The 23,660-nt window shown below is 38.4% G+C and overlaps 1 protein-coding gene and 1 pseudogene across 2 annotated transcripts in view; both read right to left on the reverse strand.

Moving 5' to 3' along the window:
• Positions 1 to 6,096: 6,096 nt before the first annotated feature.
• BCO2 (beta-carotene oxygenase 2) overlaps positions 6,097 to 23,660 on the reverse strand; it is a 46,395-nt gene continuing 28,831 nt past the window's right edge. For both annotated transcript variants that reach the window (XM_008065570.2, XM_008065568.2), the window contains 4 exons: positions 8,803 to 8,940; positions 8,044 to 8,226; positions 7,440 to 7,550; positions 6,097 to 6,317 (listed from right to left, as the gene is read on the reverse strand). In XM_008065570.2, coding sequence (XP_008063761.1) covers positions 6,204 to 6,317; positions 7,440 to 7,550; positions 8,044 to 8,226; positions 8,803 to 8,940 — 546 coding nt within the window. In that variant the 3' untranslated portion in view covers positions 6,097 to 6,203. The remainder of the gene's footprint in view (positions 6,318 to 7,439; positions 7,551 to 8,043; positions 8,227 to 8,802; positions 8,941 to 23,660) is intronic.
• On the reverse strand, positions 17,979 to 18,268 carry LOC103268013 (annotated as a pseudogene).

The following is a 23,660-nucleotide window of genomic DNA, read 5'->3' on the forward strand; positions in this document are numbered from 1 at the left end:
CGGCCTCGGGTGACCGTGACAGGCGTCCCTCGCTCTCCGAATCCTCGCGGAGCAACGGTTCGGAGAGTTGCGCCTACCTGGTGCGGCCCAGGCGGGTGAGGACTTCGTGCCCTTCGTTTGGAGGTCTGCCCAGCTAGGGCCAGCGGGGGCACACTTTGGCCCTCCAGTGACCTCTGAGCTCCCCTCCCACTCCCTTCTAGAAAGCCCTGGATTAGTTACCACAGGGAGCTCCGGTGGCTGGTTACTCCATCCGATGAGTCCCTGGGCCACGGTCGGTGACAGAAAAGGAGCGGGAATTGACCGGGTGTGGTGGCGCACGCCTGTAGTGCCACCTACTGGGAAGGCTGAGGCGGGAGGGATCGCTTGAGCCCAGATGTTCTGTGTTCAGCCTGGGCAACATTTCGAGGCCTTTGTCTCTTTAGGGAAAAAAAAAAAAAAGGGAATTTGAGAACACAAGTAGGACCACGTGGCAACAGTCCTTTGCACTATCGTGTAACGAATATAAGGGAAGTTTTAAAGCCATCTTTATCTTCAAGCATGCATGGGCCCATTTATCACTCTGGGTTGGCATAGTGTGAACGCATGCATCCCTGAACACATGCGTTAGCAATTCTCTGGGCAGTGTAGACACCTTGAGCGTGAAAGCCTCATTTCCTCAAGCCTTACAAGGGTGTCCAAACTACAGAGTTTCCACTGCCGTGTTACCTCTTGCCTTCTTTCATTATATATTTTATTGGGCATCTATGTGACTGGTACGGTTCTAGGTACTAGGGAAAATAGCATATCGTGTATATGAGAAAAATCAAATTATAAAAAAGCAGGACAAGTCAGTGATTAATAGTGGACTAGGAAGAGTTTCCTGTACATTTAGGAAAAGAAGATCAAATCACGGGGTGGTAGAAGTGGAAGTCCAACTGGCGATTCCTCTCAACTGTCTCCTGTCTCCAGCTGCATGTTCTATTTGTTCTGCACTAAATTATGAACGTGTTCTGTAGCAAACATGCTTCACGTTTTCAAATGTTTGTCTCATCTCCCACATTGGGCTGTAAAGAAAGAACTTTAAGGAACATTCAAATGTATTTATTTAAAGACTGTCAAGTTCAATACTGTCACTTTACTGATAAGAAAATACAGGCCCAGACAAGTGAATTACTATTCCAATATCACTCGGGGTAGAAAACAATTCCCAGGTATTGACTATTTCAGAGATAAATACCCCTTAGCAGTCAGTGGTTACACAAACACCTTACTCATTCCAAAACCATCTTAAATAGCCACAATAAAAGGATAAGAGGAGTTGCCTTTTTTAACTTGTTTTAGTAAAAGATTTCATTGCATTTGCAGAGTTCTTGCTTTAAATTACTTTGTTAAAGCTAATTCTATAGCAAATCCACCCTCGGTGATCCTGTTATGGGTTGAATTGTGATGTCCTCTCAAAATTCATGTGTTATCTGCTAACCCCAGTAACCACAGAGTGTAACTTTATTTGGAAATAGGATTGTTGTAGAGATAATTAGATGAGATGTGGTCATTAGTGTTGGCCCTAATCCAACATGTCTGGTGTCCTTATCAAAAGAGGAAACTTGGACACAGAGACAGAAACGTACAAAGAGAAGATGATGTGAAGACGCAGACAACACCATCTCCAGGCCCAGTGGAGAGGCCTAGACAGATCCTTCCAAGCCCTCAGAAAGAACCAACCAACCTTGATATCTAGTCTCTAGAATTGTGACATAATACATTTCTATAGTTTAAGCCCCTTGTTTGTGATACTTTGTTGCAACAGTCCTTGCAGACTAATACATTAGCTACTCAAGCACACAACATTCCCCTTGATTTAGCTTTCAGTGCTTTGAGAGCAACAGCCATTCCCACTGCACTCATGAAACATTTACTGGCTTTGTACTTGGCTCCTTTGTCTCATGAGGCTAATTTCTGTTAAGAGGTCCCATAAGGTGCTGGGCACAGTGGCTCACACCTGAAATCCTTTGGGAGGCCGAAGTGGAAGGATCAGTTGAGGCATGAGACCTTGTCTCTACAAAAAAGTTAGCCAGGTGTGGTGGTGTGTGCCTGTAGTCCCAGCTATTTGGGAAGCTGAGGCAGGAGAATCACCTGGGCTCAGGATCACTCTGTCCCCCAGACTGATCATGTCACTGCACTCCAGTCTGGGGGACAGAGTGAGATTCCAACTAAAAAAAAAGATCCCACAAGGTACTCAAATGGACACATATTGGCTAGGCAGACCCTGTATATATCTCCTTCCAGGGCTTATTCGCTCATTAAATTTGAAAATGTTTACGTAACAGCTGCAAAATGCCAGGCACACTTTATTTGGAAATGAGTGCCAGAGGGCCAAGATCAATAGCAAACACATGTTCTCGGTTCTCATAAAGTTCAGTTTTGTGGGGGAGTCAAACATAGACTATGACAAACTAAAATTACAATTCTGCCTCAGAAAGTAAAAGAAGGCTTCAAAGAGGACTTTAGAGCTGGATCTTAAAGTTCATCAGGTAGATAATTCCAGGAAGAGGAGATAATGCAAGCAAAGGAAATGTGGAAAAGTGCAACTTTAGTGCATATTGACAAGTTCTTGACTACAGTGGATACATGAAAGACTGAAAACATTTGATAGAGACCAGGGGACTCCAAAGTTGGGGTCTCAATCGAGAGGCCAAATGGGTTCTTGACTTTGTGCAGGAAAGAATTCAAGCCCAAGCCATAAGTAGGAGATAAAAAATATGTTTATTAAAGAAACAGAGAAACAGAAAGATGGCTAGTCCCATAGATGGTGCAGCCTATGAGCATCACTGGCAATTCAGCTGGAAAATGGAAACAAGTTTATTAAAATAACAGAATGCAGGCTACTCCACGGCTGAGCAGTCTTGGCTGGTCTTCAGGAAGAAAGGCTACCACTGTACATCGCTGGTATTTTATTTTTATATCTACCTCTAGATTCTATGCTAAGCGAGGGGCGGATTATTCATGAGTTTTCTGGGAAAAAGGTGGGGAGTTTTTCAAAAGTTCCTCCCCTTTTTAAGCCATATAGGGTAACTTTCAGGAGTTGCCACGGTAATTCTAAGTTGTCATGGCACTGGTGGGAGTGTCTTTTAGCACACTAATGTATTATAAGTAGCACATGAGCAAAAAGGGCACACAGAGGTCATTATCAATGCCATCCTGGTTTTAGCTGGTCTCTGCTGGCTTTGACCAGTCTTCTCACCATATCTGGTAACTACATTCTGTAACTTCTCTTAGGAAACTTAGCCCTTCTGGACCCCTATCTCACATTGACTTGAAGGACCACAAACTTTAAGTGTAAAGGAAAGGAGCCTCCACTCCTTTTTATCTCCCTCCTAGCTCCTCCCCCAGGGAGGAATTTTCATCTGCTTCCAAGCACTGTCCAGGCCATGTTTACCCACAGGCAGGCTCATAATGTGTTAAAAGTATCACATGTGATGTGGCTTATGTTCTGGTGCTATGCTCAGAGGAAAAAAAAACTGGACCAAAGCTCCCCCTCACCCAAGTAGCCCTGGTTCTTTTATTCACATTCTAGTCTGCTTCTCACTTCCCTGTGATAAGCTGCCCCAGGGGATGCCCATCTACCTCTCCCTTTTCCCCTCTTGTGTACCACATTCTCCCTTTCCTTGAGTCTCTGGACACTGGCTATTGGCAAAGTTGGGCTTAGGGAGAATAAGAGGTCCAGCCAATGCTTTGAGCCTTGATCAGATGCTCAATTTTACCGGACATCTGTGATTGGATTACCAGGCATATGTGACCACACAAAATGCCACTGATCCTTTTTTTCTTCTCTTTAAGAACCTTACAGATAGCCAAGTCAAGGCAGAAATCAGGTTTTCTTGAGTCAAAAATCTTATGATTATACTGCTCCCCTAAAGAGCATATTTAATAAACATATTTTTTGTCTTTACTCCGTGAAGTTCAGATAAAGATTTATATGGTGGTGGGTACACTTAAAGCCCAGAACAAAAACTATCTGTACCCCCTGAAGTTATTGAAATTAAGAAAAAATAATTTTTAAAAAGATAAAAGATTTATAAACACACACGGCAGACCTGTGTACTTTCCAGAGATCAACTAGAGTGTCCTTCACTCTTCAGATCTAGATTAGATAAAATCTCCACATTTTGTCTGAGAAAGTGCAACAAATACCTTTTCAGGTCCTCGTAGGAAACATTGGGGGACTTATGTTCTCATAGTTACCTGAGGCTCTATGCTCCTGCCTCTGCTGTATTAGTTTTGATTCAGCATTCTCTTGCCATTCTAAACCCAATGCTGTGTTCTGCAGCTCTCGAACCCAGATGTGGAACTTCGCTCTTTTACCTTACTGCCACAGTGCAAAGCCCCACAGGTGTCATCTGTATGTATGGAACACATCATTAAAGAAAATAGTTTGTGAAAGCTGAAATGACTCTTAAGGAAAATTAGACAGGAAACTTGACAATGTGGGTGCAGGACTGTGCCAAAAGTCTAACCATAATCTCACAGGTGCCCCAAATTACATTTGGGGGAGTCTTCTCCAGCAACATTCACTATACAGGCTGTTTAACAAGTCCAGAAGTAGAGTTTAGCCAGGGGGAGGGCAGTGTAACTGAAGAAAAAGGGAACTAGGGATCTTGAGGGCGTTGGCAAGAATGTGGTTTAGGCCAGCATGGTGGCTCAAACCTGTAATCCCAGCACTTTGGGAGGATTGCCTGAGCCTACAAGTTCAAGACCAGCCTGGGCACCATGGTGAGACCTCATGTCTACAATAAATCAAAAAGTTAGCCAGGCATGGTAACGCAAGCCTGTAGTTCCGGCTACTTGGAATGCTGAGAATGAAGGATTGCCTGAGCCCAGCAGGTCGATGCTGGGGTAGCCTTGAGCGTGCCACTGCACTCCAGCCTAGGCGACAGAGTGACTCCAACGCAGAAAAGAAAGAAAAAAAAAGAATGTGGTTTAAGTGACAGACCCCGGCTGTTAAGGGTGTTGGTGAAAACTGGTGGGATTTAGAAATGTGGAGAAAATATGGTCTCTAGTGCCACCTGTTGCCCAATTAAATGAAGAACTACTGGCTTTTCATCAATCCTGGAGAATACACCTGGAGATTAGAAAAAATGCCTGATTATAGTGATGCCCCTCAAAACAACAACATCCCAAGATAGAGCTGGGAGCAGGGTAGAGGATGGTATGGGTAGTCTGTAGGAGGGTTGTATAACTAACTGCAGTAGTATCTGCTGCTGACAGCAGGGAAGCAGCCAGTTCAGAAGAGGCCTCCAAGCATGATATATCTGGTGTCCTCTCCTCTGAATACCTTAGGACTAATGGTAGCAGGTAGATTGTGATGGAAAGAATAACATGCTTTTCAGATTTATATTCAAGGTCTACTATCTATGATCATTTGTATTCTTCTAAGACTTCTGTCACCCACCTATCTGATGGTAGTAATGATCTAGTTGTAGTTTTTCGTTCATGTATTTTTATTATTACCTAGAGAAATATATATCAATAAATGTAAATTTAAAACTCTCTTCAAAAGGTTGTATCAATACTTCCTTAATGATTCCAAGGAAGAACCTTAAGAAAATATAAAACCATAACGTCTCACCAGGTATATTTTGGTTTTGTTTTGTTTGTTTTAAGGAACATAATTGCCAAGGTTCTATTTGTTCACTTCTTGCATTTGAAGTACTCTACAGTGACATCCTTGGACTGAGACTCTTTCCATAGTTTTTAACTATCACACAACCACAATCAACCACTTTGTGAGGTGCTCCCTCTCTGTCAGCTTTACAGAGGCCTACCCATTCCCCTAGATTTTTGATGTCATCCGCCTTTAATTAGGTTAATTTGGTGTTCAGCACCAACTTCACATAGATAAATTCATTACAATAGCTACAACCTTGCAAATTCCACGTGCTAGGCCCTCATGGATGAGGGTGGTCTTCGGTACCTCTTGTAAAGCAGCATTAAGGTCCATTACTCCTCCAGTAGCAATGCCTTCCTTGGCCATGGCAGTGGGATACAGGTGAAGCCAATTCTTGAACGCACCTGAGCTTTCGTGAGATTTTGTGGTGTCAGGGAAAGAGCGAATTGTTTTTAATAGAAATTTTAAAACCAAATGACTATGGTTTGAAAGGTAGGGTGCCCTTTTTGCTATTCTTTTGTATGGAACACACTTGTTTTGAACTTAGTTCCAGGCCTCATCAAATGGGTACAAAGGTGCCGTGGAATCCATAAGGCATTTGCACAGATACCTCTGCTCGGCCCAGTTCCTCAAAGTTCTTGGCATCCAAGACTAGGAGAAAATTACTTTCATTCTAGAAAAGAAAAGACAATATTGAAAATTCCCTCTTTTTTTCATCAAAAATCTACCTCCTCCACTGGGCTGTAAAATTCCTAGTGAAGAGACCATAACTTACACATCTCCATATCTATCCTCAGGGCCAATCTATCCTCAGGGCCAAGCACAGTGTTTCACCTATCCACTCACTAAATGTACCCTGAATTGCTGAACTGGGCTGAGAATGAAGGCATGGCTTAAGACGTTCATATCTAGAGCAAAGAAATTAAGTTGCTTCTATCAACACCTTCACAGGGTTTCTTTGAGTTTAATTATCTTTTTGCTTGCTCCTTTCCAGTCACAGAATCTCTTTCTTCCAAACAGAAATTCCTCCATTTTGTGTTACTTTGGAGCTGTTCAAAGGGCAGCATTGTAAGGCAGACTGAGATTTGCCCAGATGTAATTACAGACATGGTAAGCGCATGGCATCAGGACAAAGTCCCAATTCCATGGCAGACATCACTAATTGATCACAGTCTTTTTCCCACTAAACCCTTAAAAGGCCTCAGAATCCTACACCTTCAGTAGTCATTAATAACTGATCAAAACTGGTACTCAGGGTGAACCTATTTGCCATAAGATTGCCCTGACGAAAAGTCAGGTAGTAAATAACGTTATTGAAACACCAAGCCATGGCTTACAACATTGAACTTTATGGTCAATTGGTTGAAACTGGCAGCACTGATGATGATGTGAACATCAGACAAAAAGTCAGAAGACCCAGATTTAAATACTGGCATTACGACTATGAGCTCTGATACAAGTCTCTTTCAACTTTAAGTTACAAATTCCATGTGTGTAAAATGGTATCTCACAAAGTTATTTTAATTACTAAATAAGATAACATATATGAAAGTAGTTTGTAAATAACAAATTCCTATGCAAATGTAAACTATTAAAGTTCTATAGACAGAACTTTAAAACAATAATAAAATATAGATTATGATTAAAGGGCATGTAAATGTAAGGAGGAGAAGAAAACAGAGAAGGTGCCATATTGGAATCAAAGTAAACTATCAAGCATCAATATGCATCCTTGATTCATCAAGTGGCTCAGTGCTACTTTTCTTTCTGATTGGTGACAGGGAAATACATTTACCTGGTTGGGAGTGATCACCACAGAAAGAATAACCCCACCATCTTCTTCTTTGGCTCCTGGTACTGGAACAAAAACAGGTTCTGAGGGATAAAAGCCTTCTTCTCTCCAAACCTGCAAGTCCCCAAAAAAGCATTTAATAAAAGGACAATTGTGAGCAGGATATTTTCTACAGCTTTCATTACCCCCAGCATGAATTTGGCTGTCAATAGACTATTCCAACAATAGAAGAATAAGGCTTACTGAGTTAAATACAGGAGAATGAGAGGAAGATTTTGCAGCCCCAGATTCCATTATCATCAAATACAATCTATGTGATTATAATTTCCCATCAACCTGAAACGTAGGTGTCCCAACAATCTTAACCCCATGGTTTCTCCCAAAATTATATCAAGATCAAGCAAAGAATTATTGGTCTGGGCTTGGGATCCATAGATTCCCTAGAAGGAACATATCCTTAACTTAGATAATTCCATGGTTCTAGAACTTTATAAAAGAAAATGGTGAGCAGCTTAAATATTAAAGATTCTCAAGTGCTACCTTTAAAAAAATTCAAAGGAAGAACTGGTCTTTGAAAAATTCCTAAAAGGAAAGAGATTTTCATTACCTTCAGTGTCTTGTTCACCACATCAACCTTGATCAGAGAATCCCCTACCAAATGCCGAAAGCCACAGCCATAGAAGAAACGATATTTTTTGCCACTAAATTGACTATAGTTGATCTGGGGAAATTCAATGCCCCCTTCCTTCTCCAGGTCCTCATAATGTAGATTTTCATGAGTGCACCAAATCTAAAAGAGATTCCAAAAGGATTTGTAGTGATTGATTAATTCTCACTTATTTTCTTCTTATGTAGGTCACTGAGGGGACTAATACCCTATAAGTGTTTCCAAATGCTTGGAAACTGAGGTTCTATGTCATTTTTAAAAAATTTTTCCTCTTTCCATCATATGTATAAACACATAAAAAATTATCAGGTTTTATGAATATGCTATCAAAGGCACAGGAAGTGGAAGTTCACTTTGTATTCTACTAAAGCTAAGACGATGATAGTGCACAATGATAGGCCTGTGAGAAGCAAATATCTAAAAGGTGAGGATTGCCAATGTCAATCTCAAATGCTTAGGCATTCCACAACCATTAGAAAGCTGCAATTCTCTATTTCAAAACACAAGAAAAATAGATAAACATAGTGCTCATTCCTACCCAATTTCTGCGATTCTTGTGCAAGCAATGTTCCATGACTTTACCCGCTCAGTTGAATGTTATGGAACTTATTGGGCACCAAACATTGTGAAGAACAGCCAGTGAATAAAATAAGACCACTAAAATTCAAAGTCTTAGCCTAATGTCCATTCTCAACATACCTTTCCATCAGTCTTTTTCACAGCAGTGGCTGAAGAATAGGACAATGGACTGAGGTTCTCTTCCTCCGGTGCATTCAAACTGACATTTAAGGGCAAAACAAACCTTCGAGGGCAAGATCGGGCTATTGAATCATAGACCTGTTCAAGAAGGAGAAAGAAACAGATGAAAAATTGTCATTCATTGGAAAACAGCATGTCCCAATGGCAGCATGTCCAGTCAACACTATTGGCACTCCTAAGTAATTACATAATAACTTCCATTCATTCATCTATTTAAGAAATACTTGTTAAAAAAAAAAAAAGAAATACTTGTTGAGCATCCACTACAGGTCAAGCACTGTTCTAGACACTGGGGTACTGCAGTGAATAAAGCAAAAAAGTCTTTGGTCTCACGGAATTTACATTCTAGCAGAGGAAGAAAGACAATAAACTTACAAATTAGAAAATATTTGTTATTCAACTAGCATCAAATAAATAATTATCTAGCAAAAGGGTGAGGGACTAGAGAGTAACAAGGAGTGCCTCCTTCTTCAGTTTAGCCAGGGTGGACCTCTGTGTGGAAAAGAATCAACTTAGCAGGCCTGGGTTGCTCAAATTCTACACATTCTCGAGAAAGCCCTGTTTTCATGACTGACTCTTTGCTTGTCCCTGGAAAGAATTCTTGGGATACTCTGTCTGATAAGCATGTTCTTGTGTGTGTGAGGGTTTAAGTCACATTGTAGTAGTTTGTCCAGATAGTTTATGCTATCAATGTGATTTATAACGAACACCTGTGTTCTCTTGGGAATCTGGAACTTCAGTTATTAAGGTTAGTTACCAAGATCAGTACTGAGGTTATATAGGGGTTGTATGCCTATGTGACTGATCCCCAGTAAAAACCTGGGACAACCAGGCTTGGGTGAGCTCTTTGGTACACAGCATTTCACACGTGTTGTCACAACTCATTCCTGAAGGAATTGTCCCTATTTTGATATTAGAAAGGACTCTTGGAAGCACGCACCTGGTTTCCTCCAAACTTCATCTTACATCTTTTCCTTTTGCTGATTTTGCTTTGTATCCTTTTACTGTAACCAGTCATGACTATGACTATATGTTAATTCCCGTGAGTCCTCCTAGCAAATCATCAAGCCTAGGGAAGCACCAACACAGCCTCTCTGCAGAGACAATGTTTAAGTAAGGGACTCAACTAAAATAAGTACATTTTTCCTGATATTATGTGCTTTAAGTACATTTTTGTCTCTTAAAATACTGTAAGAAATTGCACGATTTTTGCCCCATATATCTAGTCTATATGACCTCCATCTCATGTAGAAATGTTTTTCACTGAGTAAAGATTTAGCACTATTCTCAAGTTTCATAAAGAGTTAGCTTTTTAAAAATCACTGTATGTATCTCTTAAGGCCTGGGCATCTGGAGTTTTGATCGGGAATTGGTTGCCTATTCCAATTTCCGTAAAGGTGTCTCCTACATTTTCTAAGATTCTTACAGTTTGAGGTTTTACATTTAGGTCTATTTAGAGTTGGTTTTTGTGTATGTTGATAGGCAGGGGTCCTGTTTCACCCTTCTGCATGTGGTCAGCCAGTTTTCCCAGCACCATTTACTGAATAAGTTCTCCTCTCCCCAGTGGTTGTTGGTGGAGGCTTTGTTGAAGATGAGTTGCCCGAGAAACTGAAGTTTTGCTTCCGGAATCTCTATCCTGTTTCATTGGTCTATATGCCTGTTCTTGTACCAGTACCAGGCTGTTTTGACTATTGTAGCCTTACAGTAAAGTTTAAATTCTTGAAGGAGACTTCATCAAACTGAAAAGCTTCTGCAAAGCAAATATCACAAGAGTGGGGAGACAGCCCACAGAACGGGAAAAAATACTTGCCAACTGTGTATCTGACAAAGGCCTAATATCCAAGATCTACAAGGAACTCAAACGTGCCAAAAGGAAAAAAACAAACAGCCCTATTAAAACGCGGGCAAGGCCAGGCATGGTGGCTCAGTCTGTAATCCCAGCACTTTGGGAGGCTGAGGTGAGAGGACTGTTTGAGCCCAGGGGTTTGAGACCAGCCTGGGTAACTTGGTGAGACTTTGTCTCTACAATAAGTCACAAAAGAGCTAGCCAGGTGTGGTGGTGTGCATCTGTAGTTCCAGCTACTTGGAAGGCTGAGGCAGAAGGATCGCCTAAGCCCAGCAGGTCGAGGCTGCGGTGGCCGTGAGTATGCCACTGCACTACGACCTGTGCAAAAAGAGTGACTCCAACTCAAAAAAAGAAAAGTCGACCAAAGATATGAATAGACATTTCTCAAAAGACATACAAGCAGCCAACAGATACATGAAAAAATGCTCAGCTTCACTAATCATCAAAGAAATGCAAATTAAAACCACACCGAGATACCACCTAACTCCAGATGCTGGAGAGGATGCGGGAAAAATGGAACACTGTTGGTGGGAGTATAAACTAATACAACCTTTGTGGAAAACAGTTTGGCTATTCCTAAAAGATCTAAAATTCGACCTTCCATACAATCCAGCAATCCCCCTTCTGGATATATACCTAGAGGAACTCAAATCATTCTATAAAAAATATAACTGCACATGCATGTTTACTGCAGCATTATTTACAACAGCAAAACATGGAACCAACTATGCTGCCCATCAAAAGTGGACTGGATAAAAAAAAGTGGTACATATACACAATGGAATGCTACACAGTCATAAAGGAGGAAAATTATTATGGACTTCACAGCAACTCAGATGGATTTAGAGTCTATCATTATCAGTGATCTATCACTGAGTACCGCAAGTTCTCACTCATATGTGAACACAGAGCATAGTATCATAATACTAAAAGGAAGGGTTTAGCAGTAGCGAAATGCTGCTGGGGGTGGGGGGGAGATATGACATCAATAAGGATACCTGATCTTAAACCAGGCAAAGTAAAGACCAAAGGGAAGCCCAAAATTTACCTGTATAATAACCTCTTATTTACCTAATCCTGAATTGTACCCCACATCTTTAAAATAAAATTTTAAAAAATTATTATATTTAAATATTTTTTCTTAGCCGGGCTCGGTGGCTCAGCCTGTAATTCTGCGCCTTTGGGAGGCTGAGGTGAGTGGATTGCCTGAGCCTACGGGTTCGAGACCCGCCTGGGCAGCGAGACCTCATCTCTACAATAAATCAAAAAAAATCAGTCGGGCATGGTAGCACATGCCTGTAATTCTGGCTACTTGGAAAGCTGAAGTGGAATGATCGCTGGAGCCCAGCAGGCGAGGCTGCGGTGGCCAGAAGCGGCCACTGCACTCCAGTCTGGGCGACCGAGTGAGACTCCAACTCAAAAAATAAATAAATACATAAATACATAAATAAAATAAAATATTTTTTCTTTTGTAAAACGACAGCTAAACAAAAACAGACTTTAAATAATGGTGTATTAGGTAATGTGAATCAACTATCCCATTGAGAATGGCTAGAAAAGCTGAGCAAAGTGTTTAAAACAGCACTGGCGAGCTAAAAAGGCAGTGAAGGACAATAGGACCAGGTTTGAAAAGGAAACCTAAAGAGATGAACTTGATACTGGCAGTAACTTTTCCCCTAAGGACATGAAGAGATATTCAACATCATTAGTCATTGCGCAGATCAAAACCACAAGGAGATACCATTTCATATCCATTAGGACAGTTATTTTTTAAAGGAAAATAGTAAGTGCTGGTGAAAAGGTGAAGACATTGGAACTCCTGCATTGTTGGTAAGAAGGAAAAATAGTGTGGCTACTGTGGAAAACAGTCTGGCAGTTCCTCAAAAAGTCAAACATACAATTATTATATGATCCAGCAATTGTACTTCTAGATATATACCTAAAATAATTAAAAATAGAAATTCAGACAGACATTTGTATGAAAATGTTCTTAGTAGCATTGTTCACAATAGCCAAAAGGTGGAAACAACCCAAATATCCATCAACAAATGAATAAACAAAAAGCATATATGTAATACAATGGACTATTATTCAACCATAAAAAGGAATGAAATTCTGATACTTGCTTCAACACAAATGATAGGTGAAATAAGCCAGACACAAATGGACAAATATTGTATGACTCCACTTACATAAACTACCTAGAATAGGCAAATTCATAGAAAATAGAATAGAGATTACCAGGAACTGAGGACAGGGAAGAAGACGGAGTTATCACTTAATGGGTACAGAGTTTCTGTATGGAATGATGAAAACACTCTGGCCGGGCACTGTGGCTCACATCTGTAATCCCAGCAATTTGGGAAGTGGAGGTGAGAGGATTGTTTGAGTCCAGGGGTTCGAGACCAGCCTGGGGAACATGGCGAGATCTTGTCTCTACAATAAATAAAAATTAGCCAGGTGTGGTAGCACGAGCCTGTGATTCCAGCTACTTGGAAGGCTGAGGTGGAAGTATGGCCTGAGCCCAACAGACCGAGGCTGCAGCAGTCACAAGCATGCCATTGCACTCCAGCCTGGGAGATAGAGTGAAACTCTGACTTTAAAAACAAAAACAAAGAAAAGAAAACATTCTGGAAATGGATAGTAGTGATGATTGCACAACACTGTCAATGTATTTAATACCACTGAATTATACACCTAAAAAATGGTTAAAATGATAATTTTAACGTTATATATATTTTACTTCAAAAAAAATAATATGGAGAGAGCCCATGTATCCTTCATACAGTTTGGCTAGTGTTAATACCTTGCATAACTACAACAAAATATCACAACTGGGAGATTTACATTGATACACTCCACCAACCTTATTCAGATTTCACCAGTTTAACATGCGTTCATTTGTGTGCCTATTTATTAGCTGTATGCTATTTATCACGTGTAAATTCATGTGACCACCACAACACTCAAGATACAGAACAGTCCTATACCACAAGGATCCTTCATGTTACTCTTTGATAAGGTGCAGTCACATCAATTCCCTCACCCCACAACCTTAATCAGAAGATATTCTGATAATTTTTAGGGGTCAGAGAGACAAAAGTTTAAGCTCATGATCCTCCAAGAAGAAGAAGTCCCGGTTAAGTTCTAGTCCTTTGTGTTGGAACCTCCATAGGACTATACTCTAGGAATAAGGAAAAAAAAAAAAAGAAATTGTCCAGTTCTTGCAGGGACTGATCCCTGCTTCAAATTATATAAGCAAATAAAATCTTTTTTAAAGGAAGATAACATAACCCTGGGTCTCAGAATATTTCTACAATTTTTCAAACACAATATTCTTCACATGATAAAAAATAACCAGCACATGAAAAGACAAAGCAGCATGATGAAAAACCAAAATAAACAACAGAAGACATGAAAGAGAGCCACAGATAATAGAGTTATCAGACTTTATTCTGAAAATTTTTGAGGAAATTATTTTAAATCGAGAATTATGGCAGAGGACTATAAATTGTAACAGAACTAAATCAAAATTCTAGAACTAAAAATTCAATTAATTTAAGAACTTGGTGATTAGGTTTAACAGCAGAATAGACACAGCTGGATTGTGTTTAAGCAGCAAGACAGAAAAGAAGAAAATACTTTTTAAAGCATGCTTAGAGAAAGAAAAGGATGGAAGATATAAAAAGAACATGAATGATAAAACGATAGAGTAAAAAGATGTAACATATGTGTACTGCTATCCCAGAAAGCAGAGAAAAGATTTGCCATATGCAATATTTGAGGAAATTATGGTTGAAAAATTTCAAAACTGATGAATAGATTCGATGAATCCCTAAAAAAAAACCCAAGTAAAATAAAAGCATATTGAAATATGCAGGAAGCCAAAGGAAAAACATCTCAAAAACAGATGAGGAAAAAAAATCAACTTCAAAGATGCAAAGATTAGATTAACTGATTTCACAAAAGAAATTAGAAGACAATGGAATGATACTTTAAACTGTCAGAAGAAAATAACAACCTAGAATTCTTTATTCAATAAAAAATCCTTCCAAGAAGGAAAGTAAAATAAAGACATTCTTTCTGACAAACAAAAACAGAGATTTCATCACCAGCATATTTGAACATTAGAGTATTTCAGAAGAAAATGTTTCCAGATGGAAATCTCAGAGAAGCTGGAAAGAATTAAGAGTCACAAACAAGGTAGAGATATGGGTAAATAGGTAGTGTAGATAATTATGATTGCATAAAGCAACAATAATAATAATGACTTGTAGGATGTACTAGAAAAGGAATTAAAATAAAATATAGTAATACAAGAACAGCAGCATACAAATAAGGAGGAGAGTAAGGAGTTAAAGAGTCGAAGAGTTCTTGAATTGTCTGCAAAAAGATCAATTTATAATATGTTTTGATAAATTAAGAATACATATTGAAATCTAAAATAACTGCTGAAAGATAAAATAATGAATAACTACCAAGCTAATGGGCAGAGGGTGGGATCTGAGAAGAGGAAGTAGAAATGAAATACGAAAATATACTCAATCTAGATAAGGAGAGAAAGAAGAAAGAAAACGAAACAGTGACACAAATAGGAAGCAAATAGTAAGATGGATATTTAAACCCCAATATATTGGTGCTTGATTCAACTAAATGCTGCAATGAAAAATCAAGAATTAGCACAATTAATTTTTAAAACGTACGCTCTTTACAAAATGTAAGTGACTAAAAACCAAAGGATGAAAAAGTTACAGCATGCAAACAGTAAGCAAACGTAGACTTTGAAGCAAAAAGCATTACTCAGAGATAAATGTGCAATAAATTAAAAAGCTAAAACAATTCTAAATAGGTATGCACATAATAACAGAGCACCAAATATGTAAAGCAAAAAATAGTAGAACTATAAGGAGAAACAGAAAAATCCATACTCCAGAAGGATATTTTAATATACTTTTCAATAACTCATACAACACATCAACAAGGACAGAAAAGATTTTAACAACATTCACAAATATAATCTGACATAAATACAATATCCAAAATGCAGAATATACATTCTTTCAAGATACACATGGAACATTTAAAAAAAATGATCTTACATTGGACTGTAAAGTAATTCTCAATAAATTTTAAAGAATTAAAATCATATGACAAAATTAATCTAGAAACCAAAGACCAGAAAAAGCTAGAAAATCTCCATGTGTTTGAAAACTAAAAACATATTTCAGTGAAGAAATCTCAATGAAAGTTTGAAAAATAATTGAAATTTAATAAAAAATAAAACACATCAAAACTTGTGAGATGCAGCTAAAATGGTTAGAGAGAAATTTATAATATTAAAGGTATACATTGGAGGGAGGAAAGATGCCAAACAACAAACTAAGGATCTGTATCTTTAGTCAGACAAGGAACTGCACATTAAGCTCAAAGAAAGTAGAAAAGGAAGTAATAAAAATAAGAGCAGAAAATGACAAAACAGAACACAAACACATATTAAAGAAGATCAACTAAGTCAATGAAATGGTTTTTAAAAAACTTTATAAACTGATAAGATCGTGGCAAGCATGGACAAAGAAAAGAGACAGCAAAAATAACCATATCAGGAATTAGAATGGGAAGGGGATGGTGGATCAATTGACTCTATATACATTTTTAAAATACTATAGAATGATATTATTATTAATAATGTTAACTCAATAAATTTGAAATTTTAGATGACATTTTCTAGAAAAACACAATTTACCAAATCTTACACAAGAAGAAATAATTGGAATAATCCTACACTATTAAAGAAATAGAATTAATAATTTAAGATCTACCTATAAAGATATTTACAGATTCAGAAAGCTTTACTGTTGAATTATTCCAAAAATTCAATAAATAACGTCAATCCTATACAATCTCACCCAAAAAAAAGAAAAAGAGAGAACAATTTCCAACTCATTGTATAAGACTTGCAAAGCCTTGAAACCAAAAGTAAGGACATTATAGAAAAGGAAAATTATAGGCCAATTTTATTCATGAACATAAATGCAAAAATTCTAAACAAAATAGTAGCAAAGCAAATTAAGCAGTCTATTAACAAGAAAATACAATGCAACCAACTGAGATTTGCTTCAGGAATGTAAGGTTAGTTTAACATTCAAAAATCAGTCAATGTCCATTATATACATTTTTTAAAGAAACAATCAATGTACTTTGTCACATTAACAGAATAAAAGATAAACGTTATATGATTATTTCAATAGAACAGAAAAATAAGTTTTATAAAATCCAGTATTCATTTTTGATAAAAATTCTTAGTAAATTTGGAGTAGAAGAAAACTTTCCTAATCTAATAAAATTTATATTTTTTTAATTTTCAATTTTTTGTAGAGATAGAGTCTCACTCTGTTGATCAGGCCGGTCTCATACTCCTGGCCTCAAGTGATCTTCCCACCTCAGATTCCCAAAGTGCTGGTATAACAGGTGTCAGTCACCACACCCAGCCATATATATATATTTTTAAACTACTGATAACATATCCACACAAAATCTGCACACAACTGTTTATAACAACTGTATTCATAACTGCCCAAAATTGGAAGCAACCAAGATGTCTCTCAAAAAGTGAATGAACACACAACTGCAGTACATGCATTCAAGAGAATATTATTCAAGGATAAAAAGAAATGAGCTATCAAGTCACAAAAGACATGAAGGAACCTTAAATGAATAGTGATAAGTGAAAGAATTCAGTCTGAAAAGCCTATGTACTGTATGTTTCCAACTATATGACATTCTGGAAAAGGCAAAACTGTGAAAATAGTGAAAAGATTAGTGGCTGCCAGGGGCTGAAGGGAGGAGAGGAGAAGGGAAGAGTAGGTGCAACACAGAGAGATTTGTAGGGCAGTGAAACTGTACTGTAAGATATTAGAATGGTGGATAAATGACCTTATGCATTTGTCAAAACCCACAGAACTCTACAACACAAAGAATGAACCATAATGTATACTATGAACTTTGGTTAATAATAATGTATCAATACATTTTAGTTCATCAGTTGTAACAAACATTCCATACCAATGCAAGATGTTAATACTAGGGGAAACTGGGGCAGGGGAACATACTGAAACTCACCATACTTTCTGCTTGATTTTTCTTTAAACCTAAAACTGCTCAAAAAAACAAATTCTATTAACTTGTTTTTTCATTTTGGAAGTCCTTTATTTTAAAGATAATTATTGGTCTAATGACAAACAGCATAAAGTGATTGTTCCAGACTTCCATATTAGATGAATTCAATTTCTTCTTGAGACACAAGTTTCCTTCTGTATTGAGGTAATGTCTCTATTATTTCTGCAGTGTCTGGCAGACCCTGATACATCAGCAAATCTGGTAATTTTCTTCCCTGAGAATACTGAGAAATTGTAAAACAGTGAGACAGTAGTCCTGCTGTCTCAAAGATTCTCATACATTGGGTTTAGGATTGTCTCTTCTGTCAGGGAAACTTATTAATGGAGTGTGTGGCTTGACTACCCAAATGCCCCTGATTGCAAACACCATCTTGTTGTCCATCATGACCCCCAAGAAGGGGCAACTTCTATTAACTTTTTTTAATCTATAGAGAACAGCATGCTTAATGGTAAAATGCTGAAAGTTTTTTTCTCGCAAACTGGGAACCAGACAAGTAAGCCACTATTACCATTTATATTCAATATAGTACTGGAGGTCCAGTGAAATAAGACAAAGAAAACCATTAAACAGCTTACAAAGGAAGAAATGAAACAGTCACTGCTTGCACATAATACTATGGATTTAGAAGATCTAAAAGAATCTATAAATTGTTAGAATCCATTAGTGTAATTACAACATTACTGAATGCAAGATCAACAAACAAAACCGGGTGTGGTGGCTCAAGCCTGTAATCCCAACACTTTGGGGGGCCGAGGTGAGGAGATGGCTTGAGCCCATGGATTCGAGACAAGCCTGGGCAACTTGACAAGACCTCATCTCTACAATAAATCAAAAAATCAGCTGGGTATGGTAGTGCATGCCTATAGTTCCAGCTACTTGGAAGGCTGAGGTGGAAGAATCACCAGAGCTCAGCAGGTTGACGCTGGGGTGGCCATGAGCGTGCCACTGCATTCCAGCCTGGGTGATGGAGTGAGACTCCAACTCAAAATAAAATAAAATAAAATAAAAAATCAATTGCTATACAGCAACATTAACATAAGATGAAAGTAAAAAATAACATTTACAATAGTGTCAAAAAATATCTAATACCTAGAAATAAATCTAACAAAAGATGGGCAAAATCTGTATCCAGAAAACTAGAAACATCGAAAGAAATTAAAGAAGTCTTTTCTTTTTTTTTTTTTAGTTGGAGTCTCACTGTGTCGCCCAGACTGGAGTGCAGTGGCACGCTCCCAGCTAACACAGCCTCGATCTGCTGGACTCCAGTGATCCTTCCGCCGTAGTCTTTCAAGTAGTCAGAACTACAGGCGCGTGCTACCATGCCCGGTTTTGATTTATTGCAGAGATGAGGTCTCGCCAAGTTGCCCAGGTGGGTTTCGCACCCACGGGGTCAGGCAATCCACTTGCCTCAGACTCCCAAAGTGCTGCGATTACAGGCTGAGCCACCGAACCTGGTCAAAGAAGCCTTAAATAAATGGAAAGACATATTATATTCAGGTACTAGAAGATTAAACATTGTGTAAAGAGGTTAGTCCTCTCCTAGGTTGATATATACATTTGGTTCAAATGCAATTAAAATGTCACTATTTTATGTGTGGAATAACAAATGATTCTAAAATGTATACAAAAACGTAAAGGGCCAGAAATGGCTGTGACACTCTTTGCTTTAAAAAAAAATGAATAATCTGATCTGAGTGTTAAAATTTGTTTAATATAGTGGTAGCAATTAGAACAATGTGGCACTGACACAAGAATACCCAATTAGGCCAATGGAACAGAATCCAGAAACCAGAAACAGAATACTACACATACAGATACGTGATTTTTCTAGAAGATAATATATTATCATGACCTTACCATGAGATGTCTAAAACAAAATGCACAATGTATTAGTTATAAAGGAAAAGGCTGATATACTGGACCATATTAAATTAAGAATATCTGTTCATCAAAAGGCACCATTAAGATATCTGATAAAGGTATCTTAAAATATCTATAGCAATTTTATACTAAATGGTGAATTATTAAACCTTTTCCAACACTATCAACACTTGCATTCAATTGGAAGTCCCAGCTGATAAAATAAAACAAAACAAAAAAGAAATAAAAAATCATATGTATTGGAAAGAAGTCATTATTTTTAGATAACATGACTGTGTATATAGAAAATCCAAAATTACCTGCAGATCAACTGTTTACACTAATAAGCAAATTTTTAAAAATCTCTGGATACAAGGTCATACATAAAATCAATTGCAGCCAGGCTTGATGGCTCAGCCTGTAATCCTGTGCCTTTGGGAGGCTGAGGTGAGTGGATTGCCTGAGCCCATGGGTTCAAGATCCGCTTGGGCAGGCAAGACCTCACTCTACAATAAATCAAAAAAAAATTAGCCGGGCGTGGTAGCGCGCGCCTGTAATTCCGGCTACTCAGAAGGCTGAGGCGGAAGGATCACCGGAGCCCAGCAGGTCAAGGCTGTGATGGCCGGGAACGGCCACTGCACTCCAGTCTGGGCGACGGAGTGAAACTCCAACTCAAAAAAAATAAAAAATAAAAAATAAAAATCAATTGTATATATATATATATATGTGTATGTGTGTGTGTGTGTGTGTGTGTGTGTGTGTGTGTGTGTGTGTATATATGTATATATATCAGTGACAAAGTGAACATTTAAAAAATACCATTTAAAATAGTTTTGAAACACACAAAATGCCTAAAAACAAATTTAGCAAAAGATATGTAATACCCTTACACTGAAAACTATAGTAGTATTAAGAGAAATGAAGATCCAAATAAATGGAGGAATATTCCATGTTTGTGAATTGGAAGACTAAATATTGCAAACATGTCCATTATCCCCAAATTGACCTGCAGTTGCAGTATGACCTCAATCAGCTGTTTGTTTGTTTGTTTTTCTTCGCAAAAGCTGGCAAGTTGATATCAAACTAAAAAGCTTCTGCACAGCAAAGGAAACAATCAACAAAATGAAAAGAAAGCAATCTATGGACTGGGAAAAAATAACTGCAACCAAATATCTGATAAGAAGTTAATATTCAAAATGTATGATGAACTCTTACAGCTCATCAGCAAAAACAACAAACAAATAAATAACCTGATTTTTAAAATGAACAAAGGACAATAGCAAAACCATGGAACCAGTCATGCTGCCCATCGAAAGTGGACTGGATAAAGAAAATGTGGTACATATACAAGAGAGAATATTACACAGCCATAAAGAAAAACAAAATTATGACCTTTGTAGCAACTTGGATAGATTTAAAGTCTATAATACTGAGTGATCCATCACAGAAACAAAGGTCTGAGTACTGTATTCATTCATAAGTGGACCCTGAACATTTATCATAATACTATAAGAAAGGAGCCGGGCTTGGTGGCTCAGCCTGTAATCCCGTGCCTTTGGGAGGCTGAGGTGAGTGGATTGCCTGAGCCCGCGGGTTCGAGACCCGCCTGGGCAGGCGAGACCTCATCTCTACAATAAATCAAAAAATCAGCCGGGCGTGGTAGCGCATGCCTCTAATTCCGGCTACTCGGAAGGCTGAGGCGGAAGGATCGCCGGAGCCCAGCAGGTCGAGGCTGCGGTGGCCATGAGCAGCCACTGCACTCCAGTCTGGGCGACAGAGTGAGACTCCGACTCAAAAAAAAAAAAAATACTATAAGAAAGAGATTGGCAATAGTGCGACACTGCCAGGGGAGAGAGGGGACACATAACATCAATAAAGGTACCCAATCTCAAACCAGGTGAAGTGAGGACCAAGGGGAGGCCCAAACTTTACCTGTACAATGACCACTTATGCACCTAACCCTGAACTATACCCCACATCTTTAAAATAAAAAGATATTTTTAAATGGATAAAGGACCTGACCAGACATTACTTCAAAGACATAAAGATGTCTAACAGGTATATAAAAAAGTGCTCACAAGCCGGGCTTGGTGGCTCAGCCTGTAATCCCGCGCCTTGGGAGGCTGAGGTGAGTGAATTGCCTGAGCCCGCGAGATCTCATCTCTACAACAAATCAAAAAATTAGCCGGGTGTAGTAGCGCATGTCTGTAGTTCCAGCTACTTGGAAGGCTGAGGAGGAAGGATCGCCAGAACCCAGCAGGTCGAGGGAGCGGCCACTGCACTCTAATCTGGGCAACAGAGTGAGACTCCAACTCAAAAAAAAAAAAATGCTCACCATCACTAATCATAAGGGAAATGCAAATTAAAACCATTATGAAATATTATCTCACACTCATAAAGATGGCTATTATAAAAAGAAAAGAGATAACAAATGTTAGCAAGGGTGTGGAAGAAAAGGAATTATTTCCCTTGTTGGTGGGAATGTAAGTTGCTACAGTCATTATGGAAAACAGTATGGAAGTTCCTAAAGAAATTAACAATACAGATGACCCTTGAATAATGCAGAGATTAGGGGTGCCAATCCCCCATGGAGTCAGAAATCCATGTATGACTTTTAACTCCCCCAAAGCTTAACTACTAATAGCCTACTTTTGACTACTAATAGCCTACTTTTGACCTTACCAATAACATAAATAGTAAATTAACACATATTTTGTATAGCATATGTATCATATACTGTATTCTTACAATAAAGTAAGCTAGAGGAAAGAAAATATTATTAAGAAAATCATACACGGGTTCGAGACCCGCCTGGGCAACTTGGTGAGACCTCATCTCTACAATAAATCAAAAATTAGCCTACAGGGCGTGGTAGCGCGCGCCTGTAGTTCCAGCTACTTGGAAGGCTGAGGCAGAAGGATCCCCGGAGCCCAGCAGGTCGAGGCTGCAGTGGCCGGGAGTGGCCACTGCACCCCAGTCTGAGCGACAGAGTAAGACTCCGACTCAAAAAAAAAGAAAATCATAAGGGGAGAAAATATATTTACTATTAAGTGGAAGTGGATCATCATAAAGGTCTTCATCCTCATTTTCATCACATTTTGTTGGCTGAGGAAGAGAAGGGGTTGATCTTGAAATCCCAGAGGTGGTAGAGGTGAAATAAAATTCATGTATGAGTGGACCCAAGCAGCTCAAACCATGTAGCTCAAGGGTCAACTGTAGAACTACGATATGACCCAGCAATCTCTCCTCTGGACACAAATATTCAAAAGAGGTGAAATTACCAACTCATAAAGCTATCTGCACTCCCATGTTCATTGCAGCATTATTCACAGTAGTCAAGATATGGAAGCAACCTAAATGTCTACCAAAGGATAAATGGATAAAGAAAATGTGTTATCTATACACAATGGAATATTATTCTATCTTACAAGAGGAGAGGATTCTGCCATTTGCCATAAAATGGATGGACCTGGAAGCTATTATGCTAAGTGAAATAAGCCAGACACAAACAAAAATATTACATGATATCACTTATATGTGGAATATTTTTTAAAAAGAACTCAAATACATAGAGACAGAAAATGAAACAGTAGTTACCACAGGAGGAGTGGGAAAGGCAAAGGGGAGGCATTGGTCAAAGGCCACAAGTCTAGGAATCTAATGGAAAACATGAGGACTAAAGTTAATACAACTGCATCGCATTAAGAATTTTTATTAAATAGATTTTAGCTGCTCTTGTCACACAAAAGGTAACTATTTGAGATGATAGATATGATTGGCTTCATTATAGTAACCACTTAATATCTACATGTATCCCATAACATCATGTTGTAAACCTCAAATATATATAATAAAATTTATTTAAAACAAAAAAACTGACAAGCTGATTCTAAAATTTACAGAAATGCAGAAGGCC

This window comes from Carlito syrichta, unplaced genomic scaffold (assembly GCF_000164805.1).
Source record: "Carlito syrichta isolate Samal-C Ts95f unplaced genomic scaffold, Tarsius_syrichta-2.0.1 Scaffold308670, whole genome shotgun sequence".
NCBI lineage: Eukaryota > Metazoa > Chordata > Mammalia > Primates > Tarsiidae > Carlito > Carlito syrichta.